Here is a 17,335-nt window from a genome sequence, read left to right on the forward strand (position 1 = left end):
AGAGAGAGGACCGGAAGCGCATTTTAAGCTCAAGATGAAATATCTGACTCTTCTTTAAAGGAGTCAGAGAAAAGAAGTGTATGTCCTTCTGAATCTACTTAAGAGTCAAAATAAAGGAGGAGATTGGTTTGTCCTAAAGCCTGGTCATTTTAGGCTTTAGGTGGCAGAAGGTGGCAGGTTGATGGCAAGACTTCCTAAAAAGAGGAACTTTTTCACCTTATGTCAACTTTTTTCCAAACGATATAGAAGGATGTTTGAAGTTATCATATATATTTTTCATTATAAAATTAATATGATATTATATAGAAAATTTGAAAAATTAGAAGGGGAAAATCACCGATAATCCCATAACAAAACCTTGTTGTTTATTTTCATCTGGTCTAGTTTTTGTATGTATGTTTTCACCCAGTTTTAATAATGCTTGATATATCATTTTTGTGTACTAGCATGCAGTTCAGTTTTTTTTTTTTAATTTTTAAATATTCTGTTACATCCAGAAGAGCACAGAATATACATGGACAGTTTAAAGAATAATTTAAATTGTCTTAGCTCCCACCCTAGTAAAAGACTAGAGTATTTATAGCTCTCAAGAAAGCTTGTGGTTGTCCCCACACATAATCCCTTCTCCAGGAGTTCTTCCCCACCCAGGGATAGAACCGGTATCTCTTGCATCTCCTGCATTGGCAGGAGGATTCTTCATCACTAGCGCCACCTGGGAAGGATTCTACTACTATATGCCTATAAATCGTTTTTGCCTGTTTTTGGATGTTAAGTGACCTTACTTTATGTGTCTTGCTTCTTTCCTTCTTTTCTTCAATTATATTGTTTTCAAGACATCGTATGTGGCTGTGGTTAGTTCATACTCATTTTCAGTTTAAAAGAGAAAAAAGCATTTTTATTTTCTTGCTCTATTTCTTTGCAAAATCCAGACTTTATCGGGTAGCCCAGGTCTGTGATGCTTTTACAGTTGGAAAAACTCATTCCTTTCCTCTGTTTGGCTTTCCCGTCCGCCGCCTGAGAATCTTGGTGGCAGTGAGAAACGCACTGCCCCCTTCTTCTGGCCACGGACCTGGCCCTCCCTGCCATTTGGCTGGCATTCTAGGCAGCAGCCACTCTGTGGGCCACTGGACACCCTTAAGCTGCAGCTGCTGTCCTTCCACGGGAGCTGATGGAATTATTTCTGGGGACTGGAGACAGCTGGCGAGAGCATGGACAGCACAGCAGGGCTGAGGAATCTGCCGGAGAGGGGCGACCAGAGCCGGGAGGGTGGCAGTGGCGGTGGTGACTCCACTGGTCGTGAAGAACCAGGTGTTCTCTGCCTAAAGCCTCAATCAGGAGGCAGGAAGTCATGTCACCAATGTGTGCGCCCCTTCCTCTGCCCTTCTTCCAGGGCCCTGTAGCAGCTGGGCTCATGGAAGGGAGATTTTGCACATACTTACTGGTGTTTGTTGGTGTTCAGCCTCCCAGGATCTCACATGAGGCGCCTGACCTCAGTGAGTCAGTGGGTGACTGACTGGTCATGCCAGGCCAGGGTGCCCACAGCAGGCACACGGAGAAGCCCGTCCTGGATCAGCAATACACACACTCACATGTGCACTCGGCTTTGCCTTCTAACAACTGCTCGATTCTCGTAGCTAATCTCGTTGAACAAGTGGCCTACAGCTCCATTTCTTACCACCCTCTCATGGCTAATCCTTGGAATTTCGCTTTTGCCCCCTTACACACTCATGGTGCTTGATCAGTAAGCCCACCCTGCAGGGCCGGGCTGGGCTGATGAACCTATGGGATTAAAAGCACTTACTTGATCTTAGCTCTAAAGGACTCACCCCTGTTGGATTCACATATGCCTTGCCAGAAGCCAGGCCTGCCCCTTGGGCTCCACTCATGGCACCTTCCTGGTCTAAGCTGGTAATTCACTTTCTCAGGAGCAAGCCCTTCCTCGGTCACCACATTCACATCCATCATTTGACAGACTGCTTACTGAAGAGGCTGCCCTGGTGCTGGGCTCTCACCTGTAGTCCTGCCCTGCCCTGCCCTACCGGTCCCGTGCTACCTTCTTTACCACATGGAGACCACGCTGGTGGCAGTATTCCAGATGCAGCTGTTTCATGGTCCCCAGTTAGAAACATCCTGGGCCAGCTGGCACCTGCCACCCAGAACCTAGATCTTGCTCAGCCCTTGGGTTATAGAGCCCCTGGGGTGTTAGCAACTTCCTGCCTTAGCCAGTTCGATGCAGAAATAGTGTGTTGCTACTGGATGAAGGATCCATTGTGTCTTGGCGGAAGGGAGGAGGGTAACATCAGCCACAACCACTCTAGCCTCTGCCCTCCCTGTGCTACCCCTCAGCCTCACTAGCTCTTCTTCCTGTCCAGGCCTGGAGGACCCAGCCTCCAGGTCCCCACTAGTCTTTGATGAGCCCCAGATGAGAGATGGAGGACCTGCCCTTTTACCTTTCCCAGTTCTTCGCCCCATGGTTGGCTTCTACTTCCAGAGTCCCGCAAAATATTTTGCACAAAGCTCCGAGGTGCACACCAGTCTTTCCGAACACTGATACTGGCCTAGGTTGGAGAGGAATCCAGGACAAGTCCCAGATTTCTGGATGGGTGATGGGGATAGTGCAGTTGGTTTTGAACTGATTGATGCTGCCTTGGGACAACTCAGCGGAATGGTCCAGTGGGCCTTTGGATGGTGTTAAAATGCCCCATGTGTGCATGCTCAGTCACTTCAGTCGTGTCCAACTCTTTGTGACCCCATGGACTGGAGCCTGCCAGGCTCCTCTGTCCATGGAATTTTCTAGGCAGGAATACTTAAGTGGGTTGCCATACCCTCCGGGAATCTTCCTGACCCAGGGGTCGGACCCACTTCTCCTGAATCTCCTGCATTGCAGGCAGATTCTTTACCCACTGAGCCACCTGGGAAGCCCTAGCATGCCTCATTCCTTTGTTATTAGCATAGTGGGGGTTCTCCGATTTCTGTTTCAAGCAGAGAACTAGGTGGTAAAGGAAGCAGTCAGGAGTAGGTGAAGCGTGACTGCGGGATATGGGGAGAGGTAGTCATGGGATGGGAACATCTGTGATCTTGTCCTTTTTTTGTTACTTGTCACCTAATTGTTATTAGTCATTAGTTCATACAAATCCACTAGAGGAGTAGTTACCTCTGAGAAGGGGGATGCGAGCTGGGATGAAGGAGGTACCAGGATGAGTGGTAATGACGATGCTGAGTTCACTGGTGTTTGTGTCATTATTATTTATATTAATACCTTACAGGTAGGTTATAAAATTGTTTAAAATCTACTCAAGAGTTTATAAAGCCAGTCAAGAATTACTTATAAAATTACACTGCACTTTAATATTAGTTAAGAATTGTTTAGTGCTTTACTATGTAGAAAGCAGTTTACTTTGTAAAAAAATCAAATTTGTTAATGTAAACACTTAGCTGTTTCCCACTCACCTCAAACTTCCCTTTTTGGTTTTTGTGCTGTGTTGAACCTTTAATTTGTTCTCATTTTTCAACGCCAAGAAAATCCCCTTTCGGAATCATCCCAGGATGCACTAAGCACAAACACCCCTCCAGGGATGGCTCTCTCATTAGTCTGTTTCTCTTCCCCATGTGCTGATCAGAAGAAAAATAGTCCCAAACCCCTGACTTATATTACCTTTTGATCCTATAACAAATGTTCTCAGCTTGGAGCAAGGGACCAGCCATTGCTGTTCAGCATGTCCCCTGTGACCTGAGGGGCTTCACCACACTTCCAGCTTCCACCCCCAGGTTGCTCTTGCTGCTGCTGCTGCTAAGTCGCTTCAGTCGTGTCCAACTCTGTGCGACCCCATAGATGGCAGCCCACCAGGCTCCCTCGTCCCTGGAATTCTCCAGGCAAGAACAATGGAATGGGTTGCCATTTCCTTCTCCAATGCATGAAAGTGAAAAGTGAAAGTGCAGTCGCTCAGTCGTGTCCGACTCCTAGCGACCCCATGGACTACAGCCCACCAGGCTCCTCCATCCATGGTATTTGCCAGGCAAGAGTACTGGAGTGGGTTGCCATTGCCTAAATGCACAGGACCTTCATGTCACAGGGCAGTTGTGTAGCTCTTGTATATTACTGGCTATCACAGTGACCAATTGTCTCTAAAGATCTCATGGTTTCCTGTGGATTCTACCCAAAGGGGAAGTGTGAGTCTTCAACCAATGCCTGTTAAGAGGGAATATACATCTTAAACCAATACCTGTTGGGTTAGTTTCACGGTCTTCCTGTAAGAAGTGTCCTTTGCGGTGTGTCTTTTGGCTTGGATGTTTGTGCCGAGAGCGGAGCCTCTCCGCTTCCGCCGGCTGAGCGGCTGGCAGGAGGCAGCTGTGCTGGACAGACTGCCGCTCTCCTCGTCTCACACCTCCCTGCAGGCTCAGGGAACTGTGGAAGGTGTTGACAGAAGCAGGCAATTCCAAACGCAGTGTTGGGGTTGGCATTTCCTTGGCAGGACTTACACTGTGCACCTTCTAGAAGTGTGGGGTGTGTGCATATCATGAATGAGAAGCAGAGCTGCTGTAACCTTGACTGTCCACTCAGCAAAGTGCCCCCCCACCCCTCACCCAACCATGCATTTCTTTGCTGGAGCTGCTCAATGACAGTAAAAATGGCAGGAAGGTGGGCAGTGCAGGAAATTTACTGTCATCCCACAAGATGGTTGTGGGAGAGCAGATAGCAATAATTGTTACTATTTTAAACATGAAGAAGCTTTCTCAAGAAAGACTTGGCTCCCAGCTCACAGCATTTTCCCTCCCCACACGGAAGTCCCTCTTTCCCTAGCCAGCACATCACCTTAACTCTGACCCACTACTGGTTCAAGAACATAAGGACCAGGAAACTGGGGAGATATGAGCTGTGTACACTTGGATAAGTCTTTGCATGTTAGAGATATCCACCATCTTTCTGAGGAAGGCATCATTGCTTCCTTGAATATACTGTAAGATTCTTAATATCTCTGATATTTGTAGCAAAACACCACCCCTTTAGTCCTGGACTGGTTCCCTTCGATTCAAGGTCCCTGTTGCTAAAGTCCAGCACTAGAGGGAAAATCAGGGTCCACTTGATGAATCTGTGCAGCTCTAGAATTTCATACCTCTGAATTATTTTTTCTAATAGCATTTAACTATCTGGTGTTTTTCCCCATTTCTTCCTGGGAGGACAGAGATGTGATTTGAATGTTTTTGTTTGAATAGACAGAAGAGCTGGATGATCAGTTTTTGGTTAAACCAATGGGAGTGTAGGATATAGCCAGAAGTCTTTAAAGGAGGTGTATTTATTTTAAGGCCCAGTTGTTACTTAATGATGATTTGACCATAATGTTGATTACTATCTAATGTCGTATCTTAGTCAGCTTGAGCTGCTATAATAAGAATACCAGAGACTGTGAGCAATGTACCTTGAGCAATGGAAACTCCTTCCTCATAGCTCTGAAGGCTGAGAAGTCCAAGATCAATGTCCCAGCCAGTTCAGTTCCTGGTGAGAGAGTTTCTTGCTTGTGGACAGTCTTCTCTCTGTGTCTTCATATGGCAGAAAGAGAGAGCTCTTGTGTTTCTTCTTATTAGGAAACTACAAGATTGTCATGACCAAAGTAGCTCCCAAAGACCCCAGCTCCAAATACTATCATGTTGGGATTAAGGCTTCAACATATGAATGTGGGAGAGGTGAGCCTAAACATTCAGTCCATAGTGTGTAATAAGCCAGTGGGCCAGACTGGCTCTGTGTATAAGTTATGGGGCATCCCAGTTGGTGCTAGTAGTAAAGAACCCACCTGCCAATGCAGAAGACATAAGCGGGTTCAATCCCTGGGTCAGGAAGATCCTCTGGAGGAGGGCATGGCAACCCACTCCAGTATTCTTGCCTGGAGAATTCCATGGATAGAAGAGCCTGGAAGGCTACAGTCCATAGGGTTGCAAAGAGTTAGGTTTTGGAATAAAATCAGTGACTCAAAGCATCATAAATGAGTAAAACCAATCCTGACCTTTTTGACCATGACCATTGATAAAGATGTTCTCTGAATATGCTGCCCCACTAGAGCAGAGGAAAAGACCATCATGGCCTATAGTATTTGCACTGTTTAAAAGCATGAGTTTCAACAACTGTGCTCAAATCCTTTCTCTTTGGGGAGACTCTCCTAGGAGGTCTGAGGTATCCCCCCATTCACACACCCCCTCACTTTGTTATGTACATATACACATCGTACACACACAGACAGCAGGGACACTGTGGGAAAAGATGCCAGTATGTCTTTCTTTTAGCAAAGGCTAGCAGGGAGAACTCTAGGAATGAGGTGCTAATGAGGTTACTGGAGGAGGTGAGAAGCATAATGAATGTCAACCATCACACAAGTCAACATCAAGGGAGGATCAGGAGGAATGAGACATCTCGGTGATACAGACCATTTGGAAATGTGTGGGAAGACACTGGTGTAACAAAAGACATGCCTCCCATCACCAACCTGCTGGTCTCACCCAGTCACAGCTCTGGCATCTGGTACCTGGTGAGAGACACCTAGTCTAAATCAAGTTAGATTTAAGGTCTTTAGGCAAGAAATGTCCCCTTGACACTTGACACTTTAGCTCCAGACCACCTACCCTGCCTTTTGAGAAATCTGTATGCAGGTCAGGAAGCAACAGTTAGAACTGGACATGGAACAACAGACTGGTTCCAAATAGGAAAAGGTGTATGTCAAGGCTGTATATTGTCACCCTGCTTATTTAACTTATATGCAGAGTACATCACGAGGAGCGCTGGACTGGAAGAAACACAAGCTGGAATCAAGATTGCCAGGAGAAATATCAATAACCTCAGATATGCAGATGACACCACCCTTATGGCAGAAAGTGAAGAGGAGCTAAAAAGCCTCTTGATGAAAGTGAAAGAGGAGAGTGAAAAAGTTGGCTTAAAGCTCAACATTCAGAAAACGAAGATCATGGCATCCGGTCCCATCACTTCATGGGAAATAGATGGGGAAACAGTGGAAACAGTGTCAGACTTTATTTTTTTTTGGACTCCAAAATCACTGCAGATGGTGACTGCAGCCATGAAATTGAAAGACGCTTACTCCTTGGAAGAGAAGTTATGACCAACCTAGATAGCATATTCAAAAGCAGAGACATTACTTTGCCGACTAAGGTCCATCTAGTCAAGGCTATGGTTTTTCCTGTGGTCATGTATGGATGTGAGAGTTGGACTGTGAAGAAGGCTGAGCACCGAAGAATTGATGCTTTTGAACTGTGGTTTGGGAGAAGACTCTTGAGAGTCCCTTGGACTGCAAGGAGATCCAACCAGTCCATTCTGAAGGAGATCAGTCCTGGGATTTCTTTGGAGGGAATGATGCTGAAGCTGAAACTCCAGTACTTTGGCCACCTCATGCGAAGAGTTGACTCATTGGAAAAGACTTTCATGCTGGGAGGGATTGGGGGCAGTAGGAGAAGGGGACGACAGAAGATGAGATGGCTGGATGGCATCATGGACTCGATGGACATGAGTCTGAGTGAACTCCAGGAGATGGTGATGAACAGGGAGTCCTGGCGTGCTGCGATTCATGAGGTCGCAAAGAGTCGAACACGACTGAGCAACTGAACTGAACTGAACTGTGCAATTATTTGTGTGTCTCTCGCTCACTAGACTGAGTTAGTTTCTTCTTCTTTTTTTTTTTTAATACTTTACTATTTATTTATTTGGCTGAGCTGGGTTTTAATTGTAGCATGTGGAATCTAGTTCCCTGACCAGGGACAGAACTTAAGAGCGTGAAGTGTTTGCCACTGGACCACACCTGGGAAGTTCCAAGACTGGGTTTCTTGAGAGCAAGGCCTGTGTCCTTTCAGAGTTGCCTCCAGTGCTTGACACTGGGGAGGAATGAAGTTATAGAATATTTTCATGCACACAAATGTTCATTTTAAAAAGATATTCTCCCAAAACACCTTGGGCAGGGAGCTTTAACAACCGTGCTACATTATTACGCAAATACCCCAGTCTAGCACTGGAGTGTTCCAAGGCCTTGGTAACCCCCAAAACACTGAAGATTTTTAGGTAGTTGTGATGACTACACCCCCCAATGTGAAGCTGTAAGTCTGCCAGAGGGTTGGAGGGAGCTGACAGTTCTGTGCCAATCAGACCCATCAGTCCAGCCACTGTTTACACTGAAGCCATTATTTACAGGGTTGGTTTCTGGTGAGGACTCTTTCTGGCTGGTAGCTGGCTGCCTTCTTGCTGTGTCCTCACATGACCATTCTTCTTGGCATAAGCACGGTTTATGGGGGTGAGAGTCGGTAGGGGAGAGAGGGAGAGCTCTCTGATGTTTCATCTTATGAGGACACTAATCCTATTTGATCAGGGCTCCACCCTTATGACTTCATTTATCCTTAAAAACTTCCTTAAAGGCCCCATCTTCTAATATAGCCACTCTGGAAGTTAGAACTTCAGCACATGAATTTTGGGAGGACACAAACATTCAATTCATAACTGCTCTAAAAATGATTGTCTGGCTTTCAAACCCTACTGTGTTATAAACTAGCTGTGTGACTTTGAAGAAGTTCCTTTAACTTTTCTAAGCATCAGTTTCTTTATGGTAAAACTGGGGGCAATAATAGTATCTATCTCATGGCATTGTAAGAATCAAATAAGATTATGTATATGGTGGGCATTGGGAAGGGTCCAGTATATAGCAGATGTTTGCTAATTGTTAAGATTATTATTAGAATCCTCTAAATTCTGAGAATGAGTTTCCTCTAAAGTAGTCCTAGGAGTCCAGTCCAGTCTAGAGTTCCAGGACTAAAGCAGGCTTCTGTGAATGGGATCCCCCAACCGGAGAGGCTGCAGGACTCCCCAGATTTGCAGGAACCCAGCCTCTTCAGAGCCTGGTTAGCCTTCAGGGATTCCCAACAAAGAAGTGGAAAATGATAAGGTGAGTCATGGTGGCAGCCCAAGTGTTCTAGAGAAGGCTTCAGGTACAGCTGTGAGGAGCAGGTCTTTTCTTCATCTCCTCACATAGAGGATGGCAGAGGGAGGGACTGAGCCCACTGGACATTAGTGAAGGGTCAAGTTGGATTCTTTCTGGCTTCTTTGTAGCTTAAAAAACCTTCTTAACACAACTTTTTAGAATTTAAAAGGTAATACAAGTTTAATGTATAAAATCTGAAAAATATAAAAAACTGTCAAGAATGTAAAAATCACCTGAAACTCTTCTACCCAGAGTAACTCTGATAACCTTCCTGTAAGTAACCTTCCCTGTAAGTCCCAGACCCTGGAGTTGTGTGACCTCTGATGGGTTACCTATTATTTCAAAACCTCTATTTCCTTCTCTTAAAGTAGAGTTAATACCTCCTGCCTTGTTCTTACTTCTTGGGGCTGCTGTGTGAATTAAATTCCAGCCACAGGGTGTTAGCTTACTAAGAGCCTTGTTACTATTGTTACTATTGAAGAAGATGCCCTTGGCTTACTATGATTCCAGGATCACAGCTCAGACAAGAAACCCCGGTAAATCATTATCACATCACTCTTCCAGGGTCTCCACCCTCCAGGTGTGTGCCATGAGTGTGTATTGTGGATTAATAAGCAAATCAATATTCTCATTTACCATGCTGATAATGACTGGGCAGCAATTTCCCAGCATAAATATTCCTATTTTCCGTCTTACTTAAAGTTCTTTTTAAAGGTGAGGATTATATATTTGCACAGAGGATTGTGCGTGTCTTATCACCATTATTTCTCGCTGAGAACTTGCATCTCTCCTTTTGAGGTCACTTCTGGCCTTGGAAGAAAGAGATTGCATCTCTGAAGGCTTTCTGGGCTTCCTTTGGCCAGAAAGGTTTTGTCCATCACCTAAGAACCAAATTCATTTCCTGATTATTGTGTATTACATTAAAATTCCAGTTTTCACATTTTAGGACAAAAGTTCTCCTGACGTATGTCAGCTTTATTCCAGCCTCAGACAACGGGCTTGTTGCTATGACAGTCCCGGTCTCCGCGCCCCACTGGCCTCCCCGATTCCTCCCCACTGTCTCTACCCAGTTCCTTCCACACTAGGGGAGGGATCCCTTCTCCTCAAAGGTCAGAAGGATGCCTGGCAGGGACCAGATGTTCATGGGAGACAATGTAAGGAAAGGAGGCTTACTCCCAACCACCTGCCTTATTTCCCAGCATCTCCCAGCAGCAGACCCCAGTGACCAGCCTCTCCTAAGAGCAGGAGGACCTGACAGTCTAAGCTGAATTCAGACTGTAAACTTTCTTGGTGTGGAGATTCCGTGCACTCCAGCCTGGTCAATTTGACAAAACAAACAAACAAACAAAAAACAACTGCCTAACCAAGCGAGCTCAGGAGAGCAGGCTAAGCTCTCCGACTAGCTGACTTATTTCCTTACAAGAGTTATTCCTTCAACAAATTGTAAGACCTTTTCATCCTGGGACACAGGCTTCCTGTACCTTGGCTGGTGGCAGGTGAAATAAAATGATGAGGATGAGAGAGTGTCGCTTTCTTTGCTCTGTTCACAGTGATGTGCTGTATTGGAAGAGGGATGAAAGTTGAGCATTATCCTATATACAGAGTTGCCAAATATCCCAGACAACAAATGTGGAATTGGCCTACTGCTTTAAACCATTTGATTGTTGGGTGCACAAGTATCAGTAGAGGCGGCCATTCATTCTTTTTTGTTTTTTTTCACAGTTTAAATTTCCTATATTGGATGCTGAGGGTGAGGATTGGGCAGATACAGTGCTCACTGCTATGCCTTTGACTTTGAGGACTTAGTGCAGAGGTGGAGACAGATTCCAGTGCCATGAAGTCAGTGAAGGTAGTGAGGGAGTCAGGGAAAGCTTCTCAGAAGAGGGGACAGTTGATTGGATCCTTAAGAATAAGTTTACTAAGTAAAAATGTCGGCTTTCTTTGAGACCACAATGACGCTGCAGTGTCATTGTGGGAGGGAGGTATATCTCCCTCTGCTTGGTCAGGTTTATATTTTCTAAATCTAAATGAAAATCATTTCTATTCAGATACCAAATGGTCAAGAGAGTTGCCAAAATCAACCTGCATTAAACACGTGTATCAATTAGGGGAGAACTGACATCTTTTCTATGTTAAGTCTTCTGATCCATGAACATAGAATGTCTCTCCACTTATTTAGATCTTTGATTTATTTCACCAGCATTTTGTACTTTTCAGAAACAAATCCTATATGCATTCTTAGATTTATGCCTAAGTATTTCAATTTTCTTGAGCATCTATGTGTTCATTGCTAGTATATAGAAAAACAATAGCTTTTTGTATGTTGATCTTTTACCTTGTGACCTTGCTGAATTCACTTATTTGTTCTAGGAGACTTTTTTGTAGATCCTTCGGGATTTTCTGCATAGCCCCTATCACATCACCTGCGAATAAGAACAACTTTTTTATTTTTCAATTGTTGTGTCTTTCATTTCATTTTCTTTTGTCATATTGCTAGCTAGGACTTTCTCTATTGAATAATAGTGGTAAGAGTAGACATCCTTGGCTTATTCCCAGTTTAGCGGGGAGAATGTTCAGTCTTTCGTCATTAATTCTGACATTAGCTACAGATTTTTTGTTGATGTTCTTTATCAACGTGAGGAAATTAACTTCTATTCCTACTTTCCTGAGAGTCTTCATCATGAATGGTTGTTGTATTTTGTCAAGTGCTTTTTCTGTATCAATTTATATGATTGTGTGATTTTTTTTTCTTTAGCCTGTTAATATGGTGGATTACACTGATTGATTTTCAAAAATTGAGCAAGCTTTGCATCCCTGGAGGTAATCCCATTTACATGGGTGGGATTTTTGAATTCTTTTACATGTTGCTAAATTCTGTTTGCTGAGGTTTGTTAGAAATTTTTGTATCTACATTCATGAGGGATATCACTTCAGAGGTTTTTGGTTTGGTTTTGGTTTTGGTACTGTATTTCTCTATCATTGGTATCAGGGTAATACTGACTTCATAAAATGACGTGGGAAGGTTTCCTTCTCTATTTTCTGGAAGGGATTGGTGTTAATTCTTTAAGTGTATGGTAGAGGTCTGTGGCTTTTGAAAAACGGATTCTGGGGGCACAGCCTGAACCAAATAAAGCTGTCTTCAGTGGTGCAGCTTGAGCATAGATGCTTTTCAAAAGCTCCTCAGGTGAGTTTATCAACATGCAGTCAGCTAGGGAGCTTCAGTGTTTAGTGGACTTCCTGATGCAAACACAGGACGGTGAAGTGCAGCAGAATCTAGCTGAAGAATGGCCTGAATTAAACAGCTGTGAGGCTTGGAGAATTTGGCCCTCTGAAACATGCCCCAGGAGCCTCCAATATCTCCAGGACCATATATGGTTTAGTGGGGACATTCCTCATGTAAGACCTCTGGGTTTGACTTGGCTAGTTAGTAGCCATAAATTCCTTAATAGCAATTTCAGTTTTCTCATCTGTGAAATGCCACTTCTAGGACTGTAGTAATAAAATGAGAACCCAGGTCTCCCACATTGCAGGTGGATTCTTTACAGTCTGAGCCACCAGGGAAGCCCAAAATGAGACAAGAGATATGAAAATTCTTCACAACCCCCACAACATCTTGAGAAGCTGAAAACCGATGTTTCTTTGGGCTCTCGATTCACCTTAATTGCCGCAGTGTCATGATTCCCAAGTAGTCCTGCTGTGAGGTTATCGGGAGGCCTGTGACCCCAGCTGGCTGGAGGACCAGTGTCCTCAGGCTATGGAGAAACTTCTTCCCCATCCCTGCTCCCTCAACTCTGCCCATTTATTTTGGGCTCTCACAGGAAGGGGTGGGACCTTGGTGACCATGAAAAGGGACTTTGACTTTGACCAGTGCCCCCCTCTCACCTTTCACAGGAACATGCTTGCCAATTCAGCCAGCGTGCGGATTCTCATCAAGGGAGGCAAGGTTGTGAACGATGACTGCACCCACGAGGCTGATGTCTACATCGAGAATGGCATCATCCAGCAGGTGGGCCGTGAACTCATGATCCCTGGAGGGGCCAAGGTGATTGATGCCACGGGGAAGCTGGTGATCCCTGGAGGCATCGACACCAGCACCCACTTCCACCAGACCTTCATGAATGCCACGTGCGTGGACGACTTCTACCATGGGACCAAGGTAATGCTTCTGGGTGCTGAAGATGCTTCCTCGGTGGCTTCCTCTGTTTCTGGGCCTGCTCTAGACTAGACCCTCATGAACAGGGTGCTCCCACCGTATTGCTCAAAGAAGAAATTTGGCCTTGAAAGGGGCCACTGTGCAACTAAAACAGGAAATTTTGGGCTAAATGTCATAGATGTCCATGATTATGGAAAACGGAGGCATTTAGGCCCGTTTTGCTGATCACATCACTTAAGTGAGGTACCGAGGCCAGAAACTGGTTTTATTTTTATGTTCGTATGTCATGTAGTGCCGATCTAGAGGAAGAGAAGAATTAGCTGTTGTTTGTTATTGTGTATGTATGGGGGGAGGGGGTTGGTCTAACGGACTCCTTTATGTATGACAAGCTAAATTAATTTCCCCCAAGTTGTGAAAAATCAATATGCTTCTTCTAGATTATTTTAATGGTAGAAATTATGAAACAGACATAGTTAGCTATCTTTGCTTATTTTTCTTAACTTGTTTTTAAAAACAGCTTGAAAACCACTGGTGGTGGGCCCTCTTTCCAGAGTGAATTATCATGGACAATATTCAAGAATTACTGAGTTGGGCTTGAGCTGCTTCAATGCAAAATACAAAAATTCAGACCTGTGAAACAAATGAATCAGGACGAAATTACATTTTCTCAAAAGCATCACAAATAGGTTTTTTTCACCATTAGTCTGTGCTCCAGAATCCTGTCATTGCTGTCATCTCTGCATTGTAATTATCTGTCACAGGCAGGCTTCTTTCTGAAGCTCAGACTATGGGCTCCTTAAGGGCAAGGCCTGACCGTATTCTTCTGTGTTTCTAGAGCCTGACCCTGACCTAGAATTAGAGTAGCTGACCAGTAAATGTTTGTTGAATGAATAAGTGATTGATATTTATTCATGTGGGTCTCTACATCCAACTGTGCATCAGATTCATCTATGAAGATTTTTTTCAAATGCAGAATTGAATCAGAATCTCAAGGCCCAGAAGTCCCTGGCCTCGGCATCAGCCCTTTGTACAATCTGATCTATAAAGGATTTAGCCTCTAATGTTCGCTGGATAAAAGGAGTCCACTGGCCACTGGCCCAGTGGCCACAGTCCTATGTCCTACTTTGGCCCACTGCTGCAAATCCCCAGTGGCCCTGTGCCCTAAAATCTCTCTTCTGTTCTCTCTGGGGTCCTCAGGGAGCCCCTCTCCCATGCTCAGTGCTCTCTCTGGGATCCATATTCCTGGGGGCTTCAGTGCTTCTCCTGCTGGTGCTCCCCAAACCCACCCTGAAGAGCCAGGTTGGGGCAGGCAGAGGCTGGCCTTGGAGTTGCAACATTACAGGCTAGCCCACCTCAAGCAAGTGGCCCTGAAGCTCTCCCTGAAGATATGCCTCCTTCCCAGTCCTGCAGCAGCAGATCAGACCCCTGAAGGCTGAGCTGTGAAGAGTCACAGTGGCCATAGCCCAGCCTGTGCTGAGGAGAGGATGATATCCCAGGCCACAGCTGCCCACTGGAGCCAAGCCTGGGGAAGAGAGGTGTTTTGTGAACCCTCCCTAGTTTCTCCTCTGAGAATTACTCTGAGGCCATGCAGGTGATGCCTCACTCATGAAATGGGGAGCCCCATCCTCATATACACTAGCAGGTGGCAGACAGGGCCTTTCTGAAGTGAATGAGCACTTTCAGCTCACCATGTCGATGCACTTGAGCCCTGCCAGGCCAGGCCTGCTTTGTTTGTGGTTAATTTTTAATTTTTTTTTTAATTTTTTTTTTTTTTTCCCTGCACTGAGTCTTTGTTGCTGTGTGCAGGCTTTCTCTGTTTCAGCGAGCGGGGGCTACTCTCCAGCTATGGTGCCCAGGCTTCTCATTGCGGTGGCTTCCCTTGTTGTGGAGCATGGGCTCTAGGTGCACAGCCTTCAGGAGTTATGGCACGTGGGCTCAGTAGCTGTGGTGCATGGGCTTAGCTGCCCTGCAGCGTGTGGAATCCTCGTGGACCAGGGATCGAACTCATATCCCCTGCATTGGCAGGCAGGTTCTTAACCACTGGACCACCAGAAAGCCCGCTGATTATTTTTATTGAACACATACAGAGAAGTACACAGATTCTAAGTACGAAGAATTGTCACACTGAACACACCCTTGTGACCAGCACCCAAATCAAGAAACCAAACATTGCCAGCACCCAGAATTCCCCCTTGTGTCCCCTCCCCAGTCACTACTCCTCACCAAGGAGAACCACTATCCTGACTTCTAATACCATAGGCTTTTTGTTTTGTAAATAACAGCTTAATTGAGATACGCATACCATACAATTCACCTTTTTAAATTGCAGATGTCAGTGGTTTTCTGTATATTCACCATAGGTTGGTTTTGACTGTGCTTTATGTAAATGAACTCAGGCAGTCTGTCCCCTTGTGTTGACTTCCTTTGCTCAGTATTATTTTTGTGAAATTCACCCATGTTTTTGCACATCATGCTTACTCCACTTTCATTGCTTACTAGCGTCCCACTGTACAAAAGCCCATGTAGTACCCAGCCATTCCACCATCAACAAGGTCATTAGTTCAGGGCTATTACAAATGCTGTGGCTGTGAATGTTGTGTACATGTCATTTAGCAAACGTGTGTACATTTCTGCTGGGCATGTTTCTGGGGGTTGAGAGTACCGGGTCACAGAAGACACGCATGTTTAGCTTTAGAAGATGCTGCCAAATCACTTTCCAATCTGGTTGGAACAACTGATACTCCCAGCAGGATTCTAAGAGAGGCCCCAGTACTTATCGTCAGTATAACTCTGATTACCACACCAATCCTTGCTAGGGTCTATACTGCAGTGTGTACCAAAAATTGTGTGCAGGGTGCTGCCTTGCTCCAAAATTGTAGCTTGCTGGTATCCCCCCTCCCCCTCCTTGAGAAATCTTTATTCCAGAGTCAGATGCCCTGCTGTCACTGTGCTGCCTACCAGCCTCTGGGAGGGCAGGCTGGCCTTCTTTGTCTTCTTTTCCTCGTTGTCATTTGCCAGGGCCTCATTAGCCAGGAGTGACGAGTTTTCCTCTGAGAGCCTGCAGCTCTTTATGGCCGGTGAAGACCTTTGCATGTGCATCTTTGCACAAGGCGGTGGGTAACTTTTGATCTTTTCCAAGCTTCTCATCCATGGAAGCAGCTGCCTCTGGAAAAACATATAAAAGCCCCTGTGAGATTTAAAGGTCCTGCTTCTCCCTGTTCCTGCAGGTTCAGGCACCCCCAATCCATGTCAGGTGCTAGTTATAGGAAATGTAAGGCCCGTAGACCCCCAGCCAGTCTGACTGCTTGTGTCACCTAAACTGGGCCTTTGTAATAACCACCCCCTAAGCAAGATCGGACTTTTTGCATGTTTCTCCTTGTGCCCCAGCTAGTATTAAGTGTCTGTTTCACAAACACAGCCCCTGACCCAGTCCTCCCCAGACCCCTTCAGGAGACCCTGGCCAGAGTCCTTCCTTAGACATCCCAGCCTCCTAAGACTGGCTTCCTGCCCTGGTCCTCACTCCCCTCCGCTCTTGGATTGCTCCTCCCTTTTGGTACACCTGCAGCTGGATTTTTTGGCTTCCTCTTACCTCTAATTCCCAACAGTCTCCTAGGGCAAGAAACGCTCTCAGAGGCAATGCTGATCTTCGGGATGTGTGGGTTTAATTATTCATACAGCCTGTGTCACTCAAGCCAAGCCTGTGCACCCAGGTAGATCATCGCTGACCTACTTCGTACCTTCTAAGAGAGGTAGCAGTTGATTTGCTATAAGCAGCTGGGTTTATAATAGAATAATAACCCCAAGGAAAAGCTCTCCTGTGTGATTAGCCTATAGAGAAAGAGAGATCAAGTTGCACCTTTTTGTTCTTGTCCAACAGATCCGCAGGGCCTTGAACTCTGCACCCCCTGAGCTATTGCATGCTTGTCAATTTGGCGGCAGCAGCCAGGGCTGGGAAAACAAAACAGTTGAAAGACTGGCTTTTCTGCGAGCATCTGGGACTCCATTGTACTAGGTCTAAAGGGATTTCTCTAGCACTTCTTTAACAAATGCTTTGCCCGCCTCTGCTTCTGTTAGAGGCTGTGGCAGGCTCTGCCTGGCTCCCCGGCCTCTGCCCGCCCCCCCCTTTCTCACAGCCCGGTCACTTGATCCTCTTGATCCTCCTGTCCGCCTCCTCCACACCCTCCCAACCTGAAGGCCCGCCCTCTCAGAGGCCCAGGAC

The 17,335-nt window shown here is 45.6% G+C and overlaps 1 protein-coding gene across 1 annotated transcript in view; it reads left to right on the plus strand.

The window, feature by feature from the left end:
- DPYSL5 (dihydropyrimidinase like 5) overlaps nt 1-17,335 on the plus strand; it is an 89,852-nt gene that overhangs the window by 25,000 nt on the left and 47,517 nt on the right. The window contains exon 2 of the mRNA XM_069580272.1: nt 12,855-13,119. Within this exon, the coding sequence (XP_069436373.1) occupies nt 12,855-13,119 (265 nt within the window). The remainder of the gene's footprint in view (nt 1-12,854; nt 13,120-17,335) is intronic.

This window comes from Ovis canadensis, chromosome 3 (genome assembly GCF_042477335.2).
Source record: "Ovis canadensis isolate MfBH-ARS-UI-01 breed Bighorn chromosome 3, ARS-UI_OviCan_v2, whole genome shotgun sequence".
In the NCBI taxonomy this organism is placed as follows: Eukaryota; Metazoa; Chordata; class Mammalia; order Artiodactyla; family Bovidae; genus Ovis; species Ovis canadensis.